The following is a 17,657-nucleotide window of genomic DNA, read 5'->3' as shown; positions in this document are numbered from 1 at the left end:
GTGGCAGGGGGGAGGGGGGACACCAGAACCTCAGGGCCCTTGTCCAGGTCCAAGCGTGAAGAGATGGGGGCTCCCAGGGGCACTGGGGAGGAGAGACACAGCCATGGAGGGAAAGCCCACCAGACTTCATGGCCAACTCAAAGGGCAATGGCCAGCGACCCCGTGCAAGCCTCCCTGGACAAGAGAACATTTAACACATACACACACACACACACACACACACACACTCACACACTCACACACACACACACTGTAGGCCTGTAGGGTTCTCTGGGTTCTGCTCCTCCCTGTAGTGGCAGAAGGAATGAACACAAACCACCGTGCCCTGGCCCCGGTCTGTGTGTCCACCAGTCCGTGGGAGAGCCCTGGGCCAGGCCCCAAAGCCCTCCAGTCCTCTGCTTTCCTGGACCCTGAGACCTTCAGCGAAGCAGAGCTGGGCTCCAGTGACCCAGGCGGACAGGCTCCCAGCCCGAGGGGGCGCTCTCAGGAAGCCTGCGTGCCCACGTGGGGCCTGCTCACAGCCAGGGCCAAGGAGATGGGCAGAGGGAGGGTTCTGATGCCACGCACCTGAACCTCCACGATTCGTGGTGACGCCTTCAACAAAGGAAAGAACAGCCACATAACTGCCCGGTTCACTCACTCCCAACTGACTGCTGGACTCACCAAGACACCTCCGTGACTCTCCCCAGCCGGAGGTCAGCAGACCCTGGGAGCTTTCTCCTCCCTCACCTTTGTGCCTGCCCCTGCCACCCATCCCTCGGGACACTGAGGCTCTCACGAGCTCACACACACAACGCAGGGTCTGGACTCAGAGATGGGAGACAGGCCTGAGTCCTACTGTCACTCAGTGACCTTCCCCTCAGTCCAGAGGAGAATCCATCGGCCACTGCCAGGGTACTCAGGGATGCAATCGAGGGGAGATAAGGGTGCTTTATTACCTCTTGGCCATCAGTCCCTCCACTGGGCTGGAAGGGGGGGCCAAGTCCGAACCATCCCAACCCAGAATAGCACTGCTGGGATCCTCAGATAAGATAACCTAAACTATGCGGGAGGTTATCATTTCACCTCTGATGAGCGCTTGCCATTACTAGGGACACGCAAGTGCCCGATATCCACCAGGCCCAACCGGATGACACTGCAGTGAATCTGAGCCGCCGAGCCTGGGAGCCTAGATACAAGAACCGCCCCTGGTCCCCACTCCACATTCACTGTGGTTTGAGGGGGGCTGCGCCCCACTGGGTCACTTGGCCTCCGAATTGACAGGGCCTCTGCCACCCATCTGCAAGGCTTCCCTCTGCAGGGGTGGAGAGGCATGGAGGAGTGCGCACAGGCTGGTGGGTCTGACCCGGGCACCAGGATACAGCCCCCTCTGCTCCCCACTCTTCTCCTCCCTCCACAGGGGATGAGGAGAGACCCTACAGCGCAGGGATTAGCTGGGCTTTACTCCGTCCACTAGGCACACCAGGTGCAGTGGTGGCTGGGAGGGGCCCTCAGGACACTGGTGGACAGAAACCAGCTCTAGAAACAAGTGTGGTGTCAGAATGCTGTGGGGGAGGGGGGCTGGAGCGATAGCACAGCGGGGAGGGCATTTGCCTTGCACGTGGACGACCCGGGTTCGAGTCCCAGCATCCCATATGGTCCCCCCCAGCACCATCAGGAGTAATTCCTGAGTGCAGAGCCAGGAGTAACCCCTGAGCATCGCTGGGTGTGACCAAAAAAAAAAAAAATGCTGTGTGCGTGAAAAGTAACAAGATTGTAAATCTCAATACTGCAATAAAAAATTGGCGGGGCTGGAGTGATAGCACAGAAGGTAGGGCGTTTGCCTTGCACACAGCCGACCCGGGTTCGATTCCCAGCATCCCATATGGTCCCCTGAGCACTGCCAGGAGTGATTCCTGAGTGCAAAGCCAGGAGTAACCCCTGCGCATCGCCAGGTGTGACCCAAAAAGCAAAAAAAAAAAAATTTGGTGAGGGCAGGAGCCTACTTCAGTCCAGTGCCCGGACCCACACTCCCCTTAAGCTGTCTGAACTCTGGTGAAGAGAGAAGATACTCCAGGCTCCGGCTGAGTAAGGTCTGATGTGGAGAAATTCAAGGCCAGCAGACAAGGGGGCTGGGGAGCCCAGCACTGCCCACACCCCTAGTCCATCTGGCCCAGAGTCGGGCAGGTTTCAGGAGCAGACGGGCCAGGCATGGTCGGTCCTGACACCAGGCGAGGACTTGTCAGTGGCAGGGCAGAAAGTGCCCATCTCGAAAATCCCGTGCTGGCCTCTCTGGCTCCTGATCAAGCTGATTAATAGCCATGATACCAGAGACTCAGAAACAAATCTTGAAACCCAGCAGCTTTTGGCAGAAATGCATCTGGACTGCATACAAGGTGGCCGCCAGCGCAGAGCTTATTGGAAAACCAGGTGTGAGCCGGCGGTGATGGGGCAACTGCAGTCTCATGGGAAGGGGGACAGTACCGGCTCGTCCTTCATGCCCTACCGAGGTCACGAGTTGCCCCCCACAAGCAGCTCTCTGCATGGCCATGGCTCCAGAGGCAAAAGGATTTAGTCCAGAGCCCGGAAGCTTGCGGCAGAAAAGTGAATGGACCATGCGTTAAACTACGGCGCCATGCCTCCCTGGGAGGGAAAGGGTGTTGTTCCCTTCCACCTTTTTGCCCCCTGGCAGAAAGGTGGCCGCCGCCTCAGAGCTAATAGGAAAGCCAGGTACGAGCTGGCAGAGACAGGGCAACTGCAGTCTCATGGGAAGGAGGGGGGGAGTACCGGATCGTCCTTCACGCCCTACCGAGGTCACGAGTTGCCCCCCACTAGCGGCTCTCCGGCACGACCATAATACCAGACACCCAGAAACCAATCTCGTAATTATCTGGCTCTTTGCAGAAATCCAAAATCGTGGCCGCATGACATTATATGATTCTCATAACCAGCTATAGAAAACAAAATATTTCACAATGCCTTTTCAGCAATTCTGATTGTTTCGGGGGAAATTCTAAACAATAATGGTGCATTTTCTCTTTACAATAGCCAGAAACTCGAAGAAACCTGAATGCCCAAGAACAGATGACTGGTTAAAGAAACTTTGGTACATCTACACAATGGAGTACTATGTAGCTGTTAGAAAAGATGAAGTCATGAAATTTACATACAAGTGGTACAATATGGAAAGTATCATGCTAAGCGAAATGAGTCAGAAAGAGAGGGATAGACATAGAAAGACTGCATTCATCTGGGGGATATAAAGTAACAAAATATGAGATTAATACCCAAGAATAGCTGAGATCAGCACCAGGAGGATTACTCCATAACTTAGAGGCCAGCCGGGTATCCTAGAGGAAAGGGCAGCTCAGGTAGAGAAGGGAGCACCAAATAAAGTATGTTTGGAGGATCCTCCCAGGAGGGGAGATGCATGTCGAAAGTAGACTATGGACTGAACATGTTTGCCACTCAATGCTTCTTTTGCAGACCACAACACCCAAAAGGAGAGAGAGAACACAGGGAATTGCCCTGCCACAGAGGCAGGGGGGATGGGGGGATGGGGGTGGGGGGAATATTATCCATGGTGGTGGAAACTGGGCACTGGTGGAGGGATGGGTATCTGATCATTGTATAATCGAAACCCAAGCACAAAAAATTGTAAATCTACAACTGTACCTCATGGTGTTTCACTAATAAAAAAAAAAAATCTAAAAAATAAATAAATAAATAAATAAATAAAAATCAATCTTGCTGCCATAAAAAAAAATAATGGTGCATCTTTTGTCAAAATAATGAATGTAATCGAAGTAGAGAAGAGTTAAGTAGAAATCGTCTGCCTCACAGGCATTTGGAGGGGTGGGGGGGTATACTGGGGTTCTTGGTGGTGAAGTATGAGTACTGGTGAAGGGAGAGGTGTTTGATCATTGTGTGACCGAGACTTAAACCTGAAAGCTTAGTTAACTTTAGTAACTTTCCCCACAGTGATTCAATAAATAAATATAAAAAGAAAAAAATTTAAAAATTAAGGTGTTTGATCATTGTATGACCAAGACTTAAACCTGAAAGCTTAGTGACTTTAGTAACTTAGTAACTTTTCCCACAGTGATTCAATAAATAAATAAATAAAAAAGGAAAAAAATAAATAAATAAAATTAAGGTGGAGTTCATGCCCGATTCAATCAGCTAATCAATGGCTGAATAAATAGCAGTACTCCTACAAAAAAAAAAAAAAAGAAAATCTTGTGCTGAGTGAAGGAAGTCCAAGGCAAAAGGTCACACAGCACTTCTGTGAGCTATCAGCCGGGCAAACTGAGAACAGAGGAAGCCACGGTTTGCAGAAAGGGAGGGGCAGCGGGGGCCCAGGGATCTCCCTGGGGGTGGGCGGTGGGGGGAGAGAAGATTCTGGAACTAGTTGGTGCTAATAGCTACAACACCATCATGAATGTCCTGGGATCTTGACACTTCTGAATGGTCAAAGTGGTGAATTGCTTTGATGGCAACTTTTTAATATTCTTATCAGGAACTTTCAACTAGTGACCTGATAAATGTTTGTTAGAGTACAAAGGATATGGGGCCGGAGCAACAGTACAGTGGGGGAAGACATCTGCCTTGCATGCGGCCGACCCGGGTTCGATTCCCAGTATCTCGTAAGGTCCCCTGAGCACCGCCAGGAGTCATTCCTGAGCGCAGAACCAGGAGTCAGCCCTGAGCATCTCAGGGTGTGACCCAAAAAACAAACCAACAAACTAGAGTACACGAGCGTCTCGCCAATGCCGGCCTTCGAAGACTTTCGCTGGTGGTAGCTGTTCCCCCAGTGAGATAGCAGCAGTGGCAGCCAGGGGCGCGGGCTCCGTCTGTGCCCGGCTCCTCGTCACAGGACCGAGTCCCACGGCCTGTCCCACTGCAGTTCCCACCGCTGCCCAGAGCGCGGCTCCGGGTCTGCCCTGCCCCCTGCCCCCGACCCATGTCCCTCCCACCCACAGGCAGAGCCCGGAACCCAGGACAGATATGGCCCCTTGTCACGCTCCCGCACGCCCTGGCGGGATTATCAGCTGGACTTTGCTCGCATGCAAATAAAAGGGGAAGATGGCAGCGGGCACGCATGCGGCCGGCGTGCAGGGGTGCGGGTGCCATGGCAGGGAGCGTGGCCCTGGCACTGCTGCTGCCACTCCTGCTGTGCGGGATCCACGGACACCCCGTCCCCGGCGCCAAGGCCTTCAACAAGCTGCTGCTCATCTCCTTCGACGGCTTCCGCTGGGACTATGACCAGGACGTGGACACCCCCCACCTGGACCAGCTGGCACAGGACGGCGTGAAGGCCAAGTTCCTCACGCCGCCCTTCGTCACCATGACCTCCCCATCCCACTTCACCACCATCTCGGGTAAGCTCTACCGAGGCCACGGGACAGCCCCACGCCCCGGGCCTGTCACCCCAGCGGAAGTGCTGGCTTCCGCTGTCTGGGGGGCTCGGGGCCCTTGAAATGGAGGCCCGGCCTGCAGACAGAGACGGGACCGCACTCTCCCACCCCCAGCTGGGGAAAGCAAGTCACTGGGGAAATCTTATAAACCAACTTAATGGTGAGGCTCAATGCCACCGTCTGCGCTGCTTCCTGGAGGGTCCCCCAGGCCTCTGAGGGATTCCGCGCCTGGTCCCTGACCCTTTCACTCTCCCCAGGTCCCCTCCAGCTCATCCCCAAGCACGGTCGGGGATGGAGGGGGGGACACTCGTCAGGCGTGCAGCACCCCCGTGACCAGGGCTAGCCACATGGACAGAAGTGAGGGGTCTGGGAAGCGCGGGGGCAGAGCCCGAGGAGGGAGGACCGTGGGCTGGGCTCTTGGCAACAAGGAACACCATTGGGGCCGGAGGACAGCGTGCTCCAGAGAGCCTGCACAGAGCATCCCCTCCAAGAGGGACTGAGGGGCGCCCGGCCCGGGGTGGGGGTGGGGGTGGGGGGCTACAGGCGAGGAGCCAAGGGCTGGGGGCAGGGCCAGGCCTGACAGCAGCGCTCAGGGTTCCGGGCAGCCTGGGCCGCTCCCTCAGGTCCAAGGGCGCCCAGATAAACGATAAGAAAGCAGCAGGTGAAGCTTCAATCCCCTCATCAGCCTCTGGGGGGAGGGGGCCCCCCCCGCCACCAGAGTCAGCTTCTTTCTAAAAGAAATCAATAATGCTGGCCGCCACTCAGAGACGGGTGTTGAGGGGAGGTTACTCGTCACCCCGCAACCCTGAGCGCATCTGCGGGGAGCCAGGCGCTGAGTACCCCCCTTCTGGGACAGCCGGGACACTGCTTCCATGATCTCCCCAAGCGCTGGCAACAGGCTGGGTGCAAGAGAGTTGAGGCCCCCCCCCCCAACTCCTGCTGACGCACTTCGAGGGGCCTTCGGATGGGACCCACCAATGGGGGCTGGCCAAGGTGTTCAGTCACATGGTCACCACAAGCCCTGCCCAGCCTTGCCAGCCAGTGCGCATGGGGACGAGGCGGCAGCGCAGAGGCGAGGGGGCACCTTCTAACCCGGCCGCCAGCGGCATCTGCAGGGCTTGGCTCTGCAGACGCCCGTCAGTCCACGGCCGAGTGTTCACTGCATGTGTGTCCCAGCGGGAGATGACAAACATGGGGAGGGAACACGGCTCAGCCACAGCCTGGCGCGTGTGAGAACAGGGGGCTTGTTGCCCAGCACCGCAAATAAAGAGAAGAGAAGAGAAGAGAAGAGAAGAGAAGAGAAGAGAAGAGAAGAGAAGAGAAGAGACGAGATGGAAATCACCTCAAAGTAGCCATGCACGGTGGAGTGGCTGGATCAGACTCCAGTCCTGCATGTGACAGCATCCTCGGACACTTTGATGGCACCTGCAGGAAGCGTGTCCTCAGGACCGAGAGGGCCTGCTTGGCCCCGAGCCCCGTCCTGCTGTGTGCAGATCCCTCTGGCGGCAGAGAGGGAAGCAAACCTGTGACTCACGGTCCCCCAGGACACGGCGAGGAGACTTTGCACCGTGCCCTCCCGGAACCTTCCAGAGGTTCCCAGGCTTTCACAGGTGAGCCAGAGGAAACCCCTTTTCCAGGAGGAAATGACTCAGCATCCTCCGAAATCCACCTTCTATAAGCCAATGAACAAATTACCACCCCCAGGGCTGGAGCGATAGCACAGCAGCGGGTAGGGTAAGGCATTTCCCTTGCACGTGGCCAACCCGGGTTCGATTCTCAGCATCCCATGTGGTCCCCCTAGCACCACCAGGAGTGATTCCTGAGTACAGAGCCAGGAGTAACCCCTGAGCCTAGCCGGGTGTGACCCAAAAAGCAAAAAAATATCACCACCCCCGCAACCAGTCACACCGCAAGCTACTGGCACCCCCTCTCATCACTCCAACATGGGGAGGTGGTCACCCACTTCGGGAGAGCCTGCTTTAGAGAGCTTGGATCATGCGGATCTATTGCTTAGAAGCGACAACATGAGGGCCTGGAGAGAATGCACAGCAGGTAGGACGCTGGCCTTGCACACGGCCAACCTGGGTGCCATCCCCGGCATGCCATATGGTCCCCTGAGCCCAGCCAGAAGTGATTCCTGAGTGCAGAGCCGGGAGTAACCCCTGAGCATCACCAGGTATGGCCTCCAAACAAAAAAATAAATAGATAAAACCGAAGCCAGGGTGATAGTGCAGAGGTTAAGACACTTGCCTTGCACGTGGCCGACCCTGGTTTGAATCAGTGCTACGTATGGTCCCCGGGGCCCCACCGGGAATGATCCCTGAGTGGAGAGCCAAGAAGAAGCCCTGAGCATTTTGGGGGGGAGGGACAGGTTTCCCCCCCAATAACCCCAAAAAGGCATCCTCCTTCTGGGTGAGCTCTGTCAGGCTCGGAACAGCTCTTCAGCTGTCCTGAAGCCCCGCCCCCTCCCATGCCAGCTGCCGAAGGGCAGAGCAGCGTCCAGACCCAGCCCGGGTGGGCCACACACAGAAACCTCCACCCAGCCCTCCGATGCCTCGGACTCAATTCATCGTTTTCTAGCACCATCGTGGGCATGGCCCTGGACACTGACAAGGCCCAGCCCAGCCCCTTGCCAACCTCGATTCAGCAGAACCACTGGCACTTGTCCTCGTGAGCTAGGTCCAAGCTGACCTCTGTCAGAATCCGAGGTGCAAAAGAATCGTCTGTGAAAGAAGTCATGGATAAGAATTGATCCCGCTGGTCCCACTTAACTCAGGTGGGACAAGTGGGCAGGGCCACCCACTTCATGTGAATTCACAGCCCGCCTTGGGACCCCCTCCTTCAAAGCCACCCAAACAGTGAGGGAGGATCCCACAAAGGCAGTGAGACCCAGAGAACAATCCAGGTCCACCCATGGGGGAGTGGGCTGTCCTAAGATGTAGCTGACTTGACGGGCTGTCCCGGGTTAGGTGCACAGAACCCCCAAGACCCCCACACCATAGCAATGGTCACTCAACTTGCACCACCAAATTCAGCGGGTGGGGACTGAGGCATCAGGAACACCACGTCCACCATGAACACCATGAATGCCACGAAAGCCATGAACTCCCATGAACATCACGCACACCATGAAGACCATGAATGCCACAAACACCAGGAATGCCAGGAACACCAGGAATGCTATGAATGCTATGAACATCACGAATGTCATCAACACCACAAATGCCACAACACCATGAATGCAACACCCTGAATGTCACCAACACCATGGATGCCATGCAGTTGGGCAGAGCTGGCACAGACAGCCCAGGACTCACAGCCCAGAGCCACCCTGAGAGGAGCAAACGCTCCCCTTGGGGCTCACCACCAGCCCTGAGCCCACCGGCCTCCGCGGCAGAAGCAGGCGCTGAGGGGACCTGACGAGGAGGCTCCTCCTGTGCCTGCGACCCTCCGTCCTGAGAAATGGACCTCTGGGTTGCAGCTTTACCCCACCAAGCGGCTCGTGAGCCCCTATCCTCGTGTCCCTTCTTTCTTCAACTTCTGGTAATGCCTTGGGTGCAATGTGCACTGGCTGACGCCCAGAATACAGCCTGGAGGTGATTTAAATATGTTTTCGTAGAAAATGTGGATCTCATACATCACATAAAGTCATGTATATATTGTGGCTGGAGTGATAGATAGTTCAGCGGGTAAGGCATTTGCCTTGCATGTGGCCGACCCGGGTTCGATTCCCAGCATCCCATATGGTCCCCCAAGCACCGCCAGGAGTCATTCCTGAGTGCATGAGCCAGGAGTAACCCCTGTGCATCGCCAGGTGTGACCCAAAAAGAAAAACAAAGTCATATATATTACCCTACTTTGCAACGTGTGTGTCCCTGGCAGCATCCAAGCAGGCACTGATGCCCCTCCCGCTCTGTCCCTAAGGCCGCTGGATCGAAGACCACGGAGTCATCCACAACATGATGTTTGACACAGAGACGGGCAAGAAGCACAACTTCCAGACCACGCAGAGAAAGAACGAGTGGTGGGACAATGGGCTTCTGCCCCTCTGGATCACGGCCCAGAGACAGGTACCTTGAGAACGGGGCCCGCAGGGCACCTTCCAGGGCCAGCCCCTCTCACTCCTCGCCTGCCCCCGACTGGGAAGAGCCTGCCTCGTTAGGAGAGCTGGTGGGCAGTCAGTGTGGGGAAGGCAGCAGGGCAGAGGCGAAGTTCCAGCAGACAGAGACGGGCTCCAGGTCTGGGCCAGACGGACACTGTGACTCGTGTTCGCAGGCTCGGGGCTCACCCATGCTGGTGGGTGCTCTGCCACGGCGCCAAGCCTCGCTGGACTCTGGTCCCGACAATCCAGTCTCCTCACGAGCCCTGAGAGGTGCAGTCGATCCTGCTTTGCAGCCTGAGAGGGGACCATGGGCTTCATACGCTTCCAAATGACAGACGGTCAGAGTCACAGGTCTAACTCCCAGCTCTCTCTCTCTCTCTCTCTCTCACACACACACACACACAGAGGTACACACGCATATACACACATATGCACATAAACACACAGAGATGCAAATACACACGCACATACACAGACACATACACATGTGCACACAAATGCACAGACACATATGCACAGAGACCTATTCACGTACACACCTGCACATATGCACGAAGACACACATGTACACATACACACACAAGCACACAGACACTTGTAGATACCTTCACACATATACACAGACACACATTTACATGTGCACATATACACGTACACATATACACACATGCACATATAAACACATGCACATACATACACACACGCACACACGCACACACATCCCTCATCTGCTGTCGCCTTTTGCCTTCTTCCTCCACGAAAGCTGAGCCCCCTTCAGAATAGCACCTCTGGGGGCTGGAGCAATAGCACAGCAGGTAGGGGTGTTTGCCTTCGATTCCCAGCATCCCACATGGCCCCCCAAGCACCACCAGGAGTAATTCCTGAGTGCAGAGCCAGGAATAACCCCTGAGCATCGCCGGGTGTGACCCAAAAAGCAAAAAAAAAAAAAAAAGAATTGCACCTCCTTCTTTCCCTTCCTCCATCCCCACACAGCAGCCTCCACTCCAGAGCCATGAGCGTGAGTCCCTGTGGCCCAGCTCAGTGCCCCCAGACCCTGCCCAGTGTATCGCCATGCCCGGTGGCGGCCCCCACAGCAGCCGGGGCCAGAGTCCCAGTGGCTGAGCTTGACAGTGACCCTCTCTCCATGCCTGGCTGCCCAGGGTGGAATGAAGCTCATTGGGGCCTGCTCCACAGAGCCTGGACCTGCTGGCACTTACGGATGCCCTCAGGGGGCTGTCCTACAGAGCCCTGGCCTAAGATGTCCCCCAGAGCCACCACCACGGGCCCTGGAGCCCTTAAGCCACGTTGGTGAGGTTTGAAATTGGTCACAATTTTCACTGCTTTTCATCGCTGTTTCAGTGAACTTCACCAAAACCAAAACCCCCTTCTCTTATAGGGGCCATGTGCCCACCCTCCATGGGACAGTTCTGGAGGGACTGTGAGGCTTGCCCAACGTAGACCCTTACTTGGGGGCTGTGGCCCTCCTCCAGGGGGTGTCGAGCCTGCCAGCACGAATGGCAGAGAGGAACTGAGAGACCCCCCGCCCCCCATGACGTTGGCATGTGGGGACAAACTGAGCTTGGAGTGAGTCACCAAGAGGCAGGTTTCCTGGATGACAGCCTCGGGCAGGAAGGGGGTGCCAGGGGGCAGCAGCTTCTGCCACCAGAACATGCAGAAACAGGAGCACCCACTGTCCCCCATGTGGGTCGGGGTATCACCACGCGTGACCCAAACACACCCCCCCACACACACACAAAATGCAAAATAAGAGCTAAAGTTTTCCCTCTCACTGGTGGTTCTGAAGAATCACGGGGTCTCAGCACAGCCTGGCAGCCAGGACCAGCCCCTGGGAAATATCAATTCTTGTTTAAATCAGGAAGTATCAGGGGCCGGAGCGAGGACACAGCAGAGAGGGCATTTGCCTGGCACACAATCAACCCTGGTTCGAACCCTCACATTCCCCAAGCACCACCATAAGTGATCCCTGAGTGCAGACCTCTGAGCAGCACCCAGTATGGCAAAAAAAAAAACAAAAAACAAAAAAAAACAGGCAGCGTGAGAGGAAGGGCCTCAGCAGGGCTGGGTCCTCTCCGTGAAAATGATGGACCTAATAAAATCAACCACTTCCCAGTTGCACTGGAAACACTGATTATGCTAATTAAAGGGTGGAATAGTAAATACTCGCTCTTTTGCATTCAATTAAGGACTTAGATTATTTCTCTGGAGTATTTGTTGAAAATAGCACTTTTGATTATCATGGGTCTCAAGTAAACAAGCTGGGGAGGAGGTAGAGAGAGGGAGAGGGAGAGAGAGTTCACTTCTCTCTCTCCCTCTGGAAATCATTTCACAGAGCAGCATGACTCCTAAAATGTCTATGAGGTCAAATGAGAAAAATCCTAGACGACAGAAATGTGGGACCGTTTCAGAAGGCGTGTGTGTGCCAAGTGCACAGCACAAGGGGGCGGGGTGAGGGTCCAAGGCTTGCACATGCTCTTCAGGATGGAGGCTCCAGCCACACTCCCCGCAGCGCAGTCTCCCAGTCTTACCGGGAGTGAGCCCCCAGGTACTGCACGGGAAGTAGCATCTACTGAAAGTGGTGCAAAACACACACACACACACACACACACACACACACACACACACACACATCAAACAAACAAACATAAAGAACAGCAGAAGAGGAACTGGAGCCATAGCACAACGGGTAGGGCGTTTGCCTTGCACACATCCGACCTGGGTTCGATCCCCAGCATCCCATATGGTCCTCCAAGCACCACTAGGAGTGATTCCTGAGTGCAGAGCCAGAAGTAAGCCCTAGTATCACAGGGTGTGATAAAAAAAAAAAAAGGCAGAAGAAAACAATTTCCAGCTGCAATTTGTGTTTTTTTTTTTTTGTCTTCTCGGGTCGGGTCACACCGGTGATGCTCAGGGGTCGCTCCTAGCTCTGCACTCAGGGATCACACTTGGCAGTGCTTGGGGAACCATATGGGAGGCCGGGGATCAAACCCAGATCGGCTGCATGCAAGGCCAGCGCCCTCCCCACTGTACTATGGCGCTGGCCCCAGCTGCAAATATTTCTTTTTTTTTTTTTTTTTGCTTTTTTTGTGTCACACCCAGAGATGCACAGGGGTTACTCCTGGCTCTGCACTCAGGAATCACCCCTGGCGGTGCTCAGGGGACTATGTGGGATGCTGGGAATCGAACCCGGGTTGGCCGCGTGCAAGGCAAACGCCCTACCCGCAGTGCTATTGCTCCAGCCTCTAGCTGCAAACATTTCTAACATGCAAACACCAGGATCTCACTGGGCTGCTGCAATCCTCATAACATCCCTGCCTGTGGATTCAGAACGCTGGGAGAGCAAACCACGTCCCATGCGGTGTGGAACGTTTCGTCCTTCCAGCCAGTCACATGCTGGAAGGAAGAGTCCATCTGTGAAGCGAAGTCCCAGCCCTCAGGATGCAAAACTGAGTCTAACCACAAAACACTCGGGACTTGCTAGGAAGCAGCACAGAGAGACTATTCTCAGGAGGACAGTGTCTTGCCTGTGGAGGCTACAATTAAATCGCCCAAGCCCAGAAGTTTAGCGGTGGAGTATGTGTTTCCATGCGCGAGTCGGGAGTCAGGCGCTGGGCAACCCCACTCTGACCCAGCGCCTCCCCCTCCTGGGTCCTGCGAATAGATGGACTGGCCAGACAGACACGGGGCAGGAAGGGCGGTAGTTGTGCCGTTCAGCGTGGGAAGGGGCTACAGGGTCACACACTGAACAGCCACACAGGAGGCCGGTGCGCCAGCAGCCAGGCTCGCCCCCACATTGTCCTTCCCGAGCCAGGGCTACGTCTCAGGCTCAAGGTGGCCTTCCAGTTTTCAGCCCGGCCAGGATTTGGTCTCCAACAGCGGCAGCCAATGGCCTTCCTGTGTCTGCTACAAGACACACAGGGCCGAAGCAATAGCACAGCGGGGATGGCGTTTGCCTTGCACACAGCCGACCTGGGTTCAATCCCCGGCGTCCTTTAGGGTCCCCCGAGCACTGCCAGGAGTAATTCTTGAGTGAAGAGCCAGGAGGAACCCCTGTGCATCGCTGGGTGTGACCCAAAATAAATAATTAAATAAACAACCAAGGACAGGACACAGGGCCCTGATGGCATCTCTGCTTGTCCCTGCAGGGGAGGAAGTCGGCCTCGTTCCACTACCCCGGAGGGGCCTCAACGTACCAGGGCCAGGCAGTGTATCGGACCGTGATAGAGCCCTACTTTCACCCCAATGGAAACGAGACCGAGTGGCGGGAGAACATCGACATCGTCCTGGACTGGTTCACCCGCGAAGCCTTCGACTTTGTGACCCTGTACTACGGCGAGCCGGACAACGTGGGCCACAGTGTGGGGCCCGAGACAGAGGAGCGGAGGACCATCATACGGCAGATCGACAGGACTGTTGGGTACCTGCGGGAAGCCATCCAGAGACACAACCTGACCCACAGCCTCAACGTCATCATCACCTCGGACCATGGTATGACCACCATCAAGCAGCAGCCCAACATCACCGAGATCCTCTTGTCCAAATACATCAATTTTGGGGATCTGGTTAAGTTCCACATCGTGGACTACGGCGGCTTTGGGATGCTCCTGCCCAAGCCGGGGAAGGAGGAGTCCGTGTACCAGGCGCTCAAGAATGCACACCCCCACCTCCACGTCTACCGGAAGGACGAGTTTCCCGAGCGCTTCCATTACGCCAAACACGAGCGGGTCCTGCCCATCCTGCTGTACGCCGACCTTGGGTACCACATCAGTGCGGTAAGTGGAGGCTGGCACACACGGAGTCCGCTCGGCCCTGGGACTCTGCCCCGAGGAAGGGCTGGCTCAGGGGGGCAGGGAGGGAACCGAACGTCAGTGCGGGATGAGTGATGTATCTCCACACTCAATGGCCCTCATCTCAGGTCACTATTATGTGACAACAGTGACAAACATTCCAGTACAAGGCCAAGGGCCCGCACCGTGCTGAAAGGTCAACACGAGAGACCAGAGAGATAGTACAGCGGACAGAGTGCTTGCCGGGCACCATGTATGGTCCCCCAGGTACCACCAGAAGTGACACCTGAGCACAGAACCAGGAGTAAGCCCTGAGCACCTCTGGGTGTGGTCCCAAAATCAAAAATAACAATAAGAGGGGCTGGAGAGATAGCACAGCAGGTAAGGGGCTTGCCTTGCACACGGCTGATCCTGGTTCGGTCCCCGGCATCCTGTATGCTCCCCTGAGGCCACCAGGAGCAATTCCTGAGTACAGAGCCAGGAGCAAGCCCTAAGCACTGCTGGGTACGACCCAAAACCAAATAACATCATTTTTTAAAATTAAGAACAAGGAAAAAAGAAACATACTTGATTCCAGAGACCTGCTCCAATACAATTTCAAGACTCAGTTCTGTCAACTGGGGGTGGCAGTAATGTGCCGGACGGCTCTCAGAGGTGTTCTTGAGCACTGGGGGGGCATTAGCACACTTCCTGGTGTACACAGTCAGTCCTCAGTGCGGGCACCTCTTGTCATTTTCTTGCGGCTCCTGGGCGGGATGTTTTCGTTACTCTTCCCGAAGCCCCTATCCCGCCTTGCTTTCCTCTCTGCCACCTACAGAGAGTAGACTTCCTGTCGTTTTGATTTTCAAAGACTTTAAGGATCTGACCAGCTCGATGACAAAGTAAGGGGCAGCTCTTCTTTCAGGGGGCTGGAACCCACAGTGCCCACGTACTGTTGTTATTTTTCAGAGATTAGTCATTCATTTCAACAAAGGCGATCACGGCTTTGATAACGACTACATGGACATGAAGACTATCTTTAGAGCCTTCGGACCAGATTTCAAGAAGAATTACCTGGCGGAGGGTTTTGACAGCATCCATATCTACCCACTCATGTGCAAGCTCCTGGGGGTGACCCCTGAGCCCCACAACGGGTCCCTGGCCATCACCCAGGCGATGCTCTCGGACTCCTTCATCCAGCAGACAGGTGAGACACCAACGCGGCCACCAGAAATTGGCCCGGGGTCAGTTCGATGCTGAGGGTGGCAAGACCCCAAGAGGGGTCCCCTGGCAGGGAAGGGAAAGATGGAACTTTAACCCCGCAGCTAAGACGCTCCAAGTAAACAAACAAAAAATGACAACAGTTCTAGTATGTCCCAGCCACCGCCCCCTCTTCCTGTGGGGGCCAAGGGACCACTCAGAGGGGAGGGACAAAGCTTTGCTCTCCTTGCTGGAAAGGAGGTGGGCTCCTGTAAATGAGATTGATGCTTTTCCCAAACCCTACCAGCCCCCTCCCCAGGGCCAGCTGGGGGACCTGAGCCCCCCACAGGAGGACAGGCTGGCTTTCAGGGAGTCAGTCTTTAGTGTCATTCAGCAAATGGGCCGTTTGGTGAATTGTTCCTTACTGAGTTGGCTTTCAGTGCCTTCCCCGTGAGATCTCTCTGTGGTGAGCACTTTTCTTGGGTTAAACACACATTCCGTTTCTGTAATAAAAAGTCACCAGTGCCTGGATGGAAAACTTCCCAGGGACCCAGCCAGAGGCAGCTGGAATCCCCTCTTGGTAACTGGACAATTAAAAATAAATAAATAAAATTTTGAAAAAAAGCTTTTCTGACTTGTGACTTGTTAACAGGCGAGGAAGAGACAGGGACGCTGACGGGATCTCTCCTCAGGAACATCGCCATCGGCCTCGGGACAGTGATGGGCGTGCTCGTAGTTCTGTTTATTGCTGCAGTGTCATACACGGCTGTTCAGCGGAAAAAGATGTAAGTGGCTTCGGTTCCCCACGGCTGATCTGCACACGTGGTCAGGAGCTGCTTTCAGCCCTGCCAGAAGGCCAGCCGCTCGGGTCAGCGTCCTGGGCTTACGACCTGGGACCCGCCCGCTTGGTTTGACAGTCTCCTGTCACTGACCTGGGGGAAGCAGGGAGTGCCAGCAGTGCTCAGGGAGCTGAAACACAACCCATAATGGTCTCCACAGCCAGAGGCAAGACTAGGCCAGAATCAAGTGGTCCTTTGCTACGGAAGCCGTAGGAGGTGTCCATGTCCCGAGTGAGCTGCCATGCCCACAGCAGGATTTCTAGAAACATCCCTTCTCCATGGGTCACACCTTGCCATGCAGAGGCACTCAGGGGATCAAGCAGTGCTGAGGATGGAGCCCAAGTCTCCCAGGCATGTTTAAGGCATTGTGCAGCACATGTAAGGCATGTATAAAGCAGGTGCACAGCACGTGTAAGATATGTGCACAGCATGTATAAGGCATGTGCACAGCATGTGTAAGCCATGTGGAAGGCATGCAGTCCTGTCCATCCAGGCTGGCCCAGCCCTGGGATTTTCTCCAGTGGAACTCCCTCAGGGCCTGTCCCTCGACTCAGCTGAGATGGCCCTAGGTGGACTCGGTGGCCCTGTGCCCCCCGAGGCTTCCTTTCTCCCCCTGAGGATGGGAGTGCGCTGGGAGCCCTCAGGGGGGCTGGGCTCACTCCTACGTCCTGTGTCCCGGGCCCAGCCCACTCTGGGCAGTGCCCCCGGCGGGGTCCCCTGTCACCCAGCCCCTGTCTCCCGCAGGCGCCGCACGGCTCCGAGAGAAGTCGAACCCGAGAAAGTGAGCAGTTTCTGAGGCCGCCGGACCCCGCGACAACACTGGGGAGCCCACGCGGGGCCCCGCCAGCGCCCCGGGCCCAGAATAAAAGCTGGTTCTTGAGCCCCGAGTCCGTGTCTACCTGCAACTGCGGAGGGACCGGGAAGCGGGGGCCGGGCAGGTCCTGCCCGAGGCGCGGTGAAAGTGTCAGAACCCCAAAACTGGTTACCTGGCCTCGGGCTACTGGACCTCAGTCGCCAAGGGCCTTGGCTGCAGCCTCTGGACCTCGGTGCTCAGTCCCGGCCCCGCCCCTCGCCGCCAGGCCCCGCCCCTCGCCGCCAGGCCCCGCCCCTCGCCGCCAGGCCCCGCCCCTCGGTCATAGCCCGCCCCTCGTGGTTGTGGCCGCGCCCCCAGGCAGCGCACCAGTTGGCCCCGCCCCCCGTCCCGAGCGCAGGCTGGCCCCGCCCAGTCCCCGCCCCCACGCGCGGAGCGCGGGCTGGCCCCGCCCTCGCGCACCGAGTGCCGGCTGGCCCCGCCTCCCGCGCGCCCCGAGCCACGTGCCAGGCAGGCCCCCCACCC

The 17,657-nt window shown here is 56.1% G+C and overlaps 1 protein-coding gene across 1 annotated transcript; it reads left to right on the top strand.

Annotated features, from left to right (window-relative positions):
* The first annotated feature begins 5,110 nt into the window (after positions 1 to 5,110).
* On the top strand, positions 5,111 to 16,271 carry LOC130042887 (ectonucleotide pyrophosphatase/phosphodiesterase family member 7-like). The gene is made up of 5 exons (XM_056135131.1): positions 5,111 to 5,360; positions 9,321 to 9,466; positions 13,662 to 14,288; positions 15,252 to 15,530; positions 16,146 to 16,271. Exons 1-5 carry the CDS (start codon positions 5,111 to 5,113, stop codon positions 16,269 to 16,271), a joined length of 1,428 nt encoding a protein of 475 aa, XP_055991106.1.
* The last annotated feature ends 1,386 nt before the right edge of the window (positions 16,272 to 17,657 follow it).

The sequence above is a fragment of the Sorex fumeus genome, unplaced genomic scaffold, assembly GCF_029834395.1.
Source record: "Sorex fumeus unplaced genomic scaffold, SorFum_2.1 ptg000110l, whole genome shotgun sequence".
Classification (NCBI taxonomy): Eukaryota; Metazoa; Chordata; class Mammalia; order Eulipotyphla; family Soricidae; genus Sorex; species Sorex fumeus.
Note: the sequence above shows the minus strand (reverse complement) of the source record. Positions and strands in the feature narration are given on the sequence as shown.

Coding starts and splice junctions, on each gene's coding strand:
- LOC130042887 (XM_056135131.1), top strand. CDS start 5,111: ATGGCAGGGAGCGTGGCCCTGGCACTGCTGCTGCCACTCCTGCTGTGC. Junction 14,289..15,251: donor TTGGGTACCACATCAGTGCG/GTAAGTGGAGGC, acceptor GTTATTTTTCAG/AGATTAGTCATTCATTTCAA. Junction 15,531..16,145: donor CAGAAATTGGCCCGGGGTCA/GTTCGATGCTGA, acceptor GGCGAGGAAGAG/ACAGGGACGCTGACGGGATC.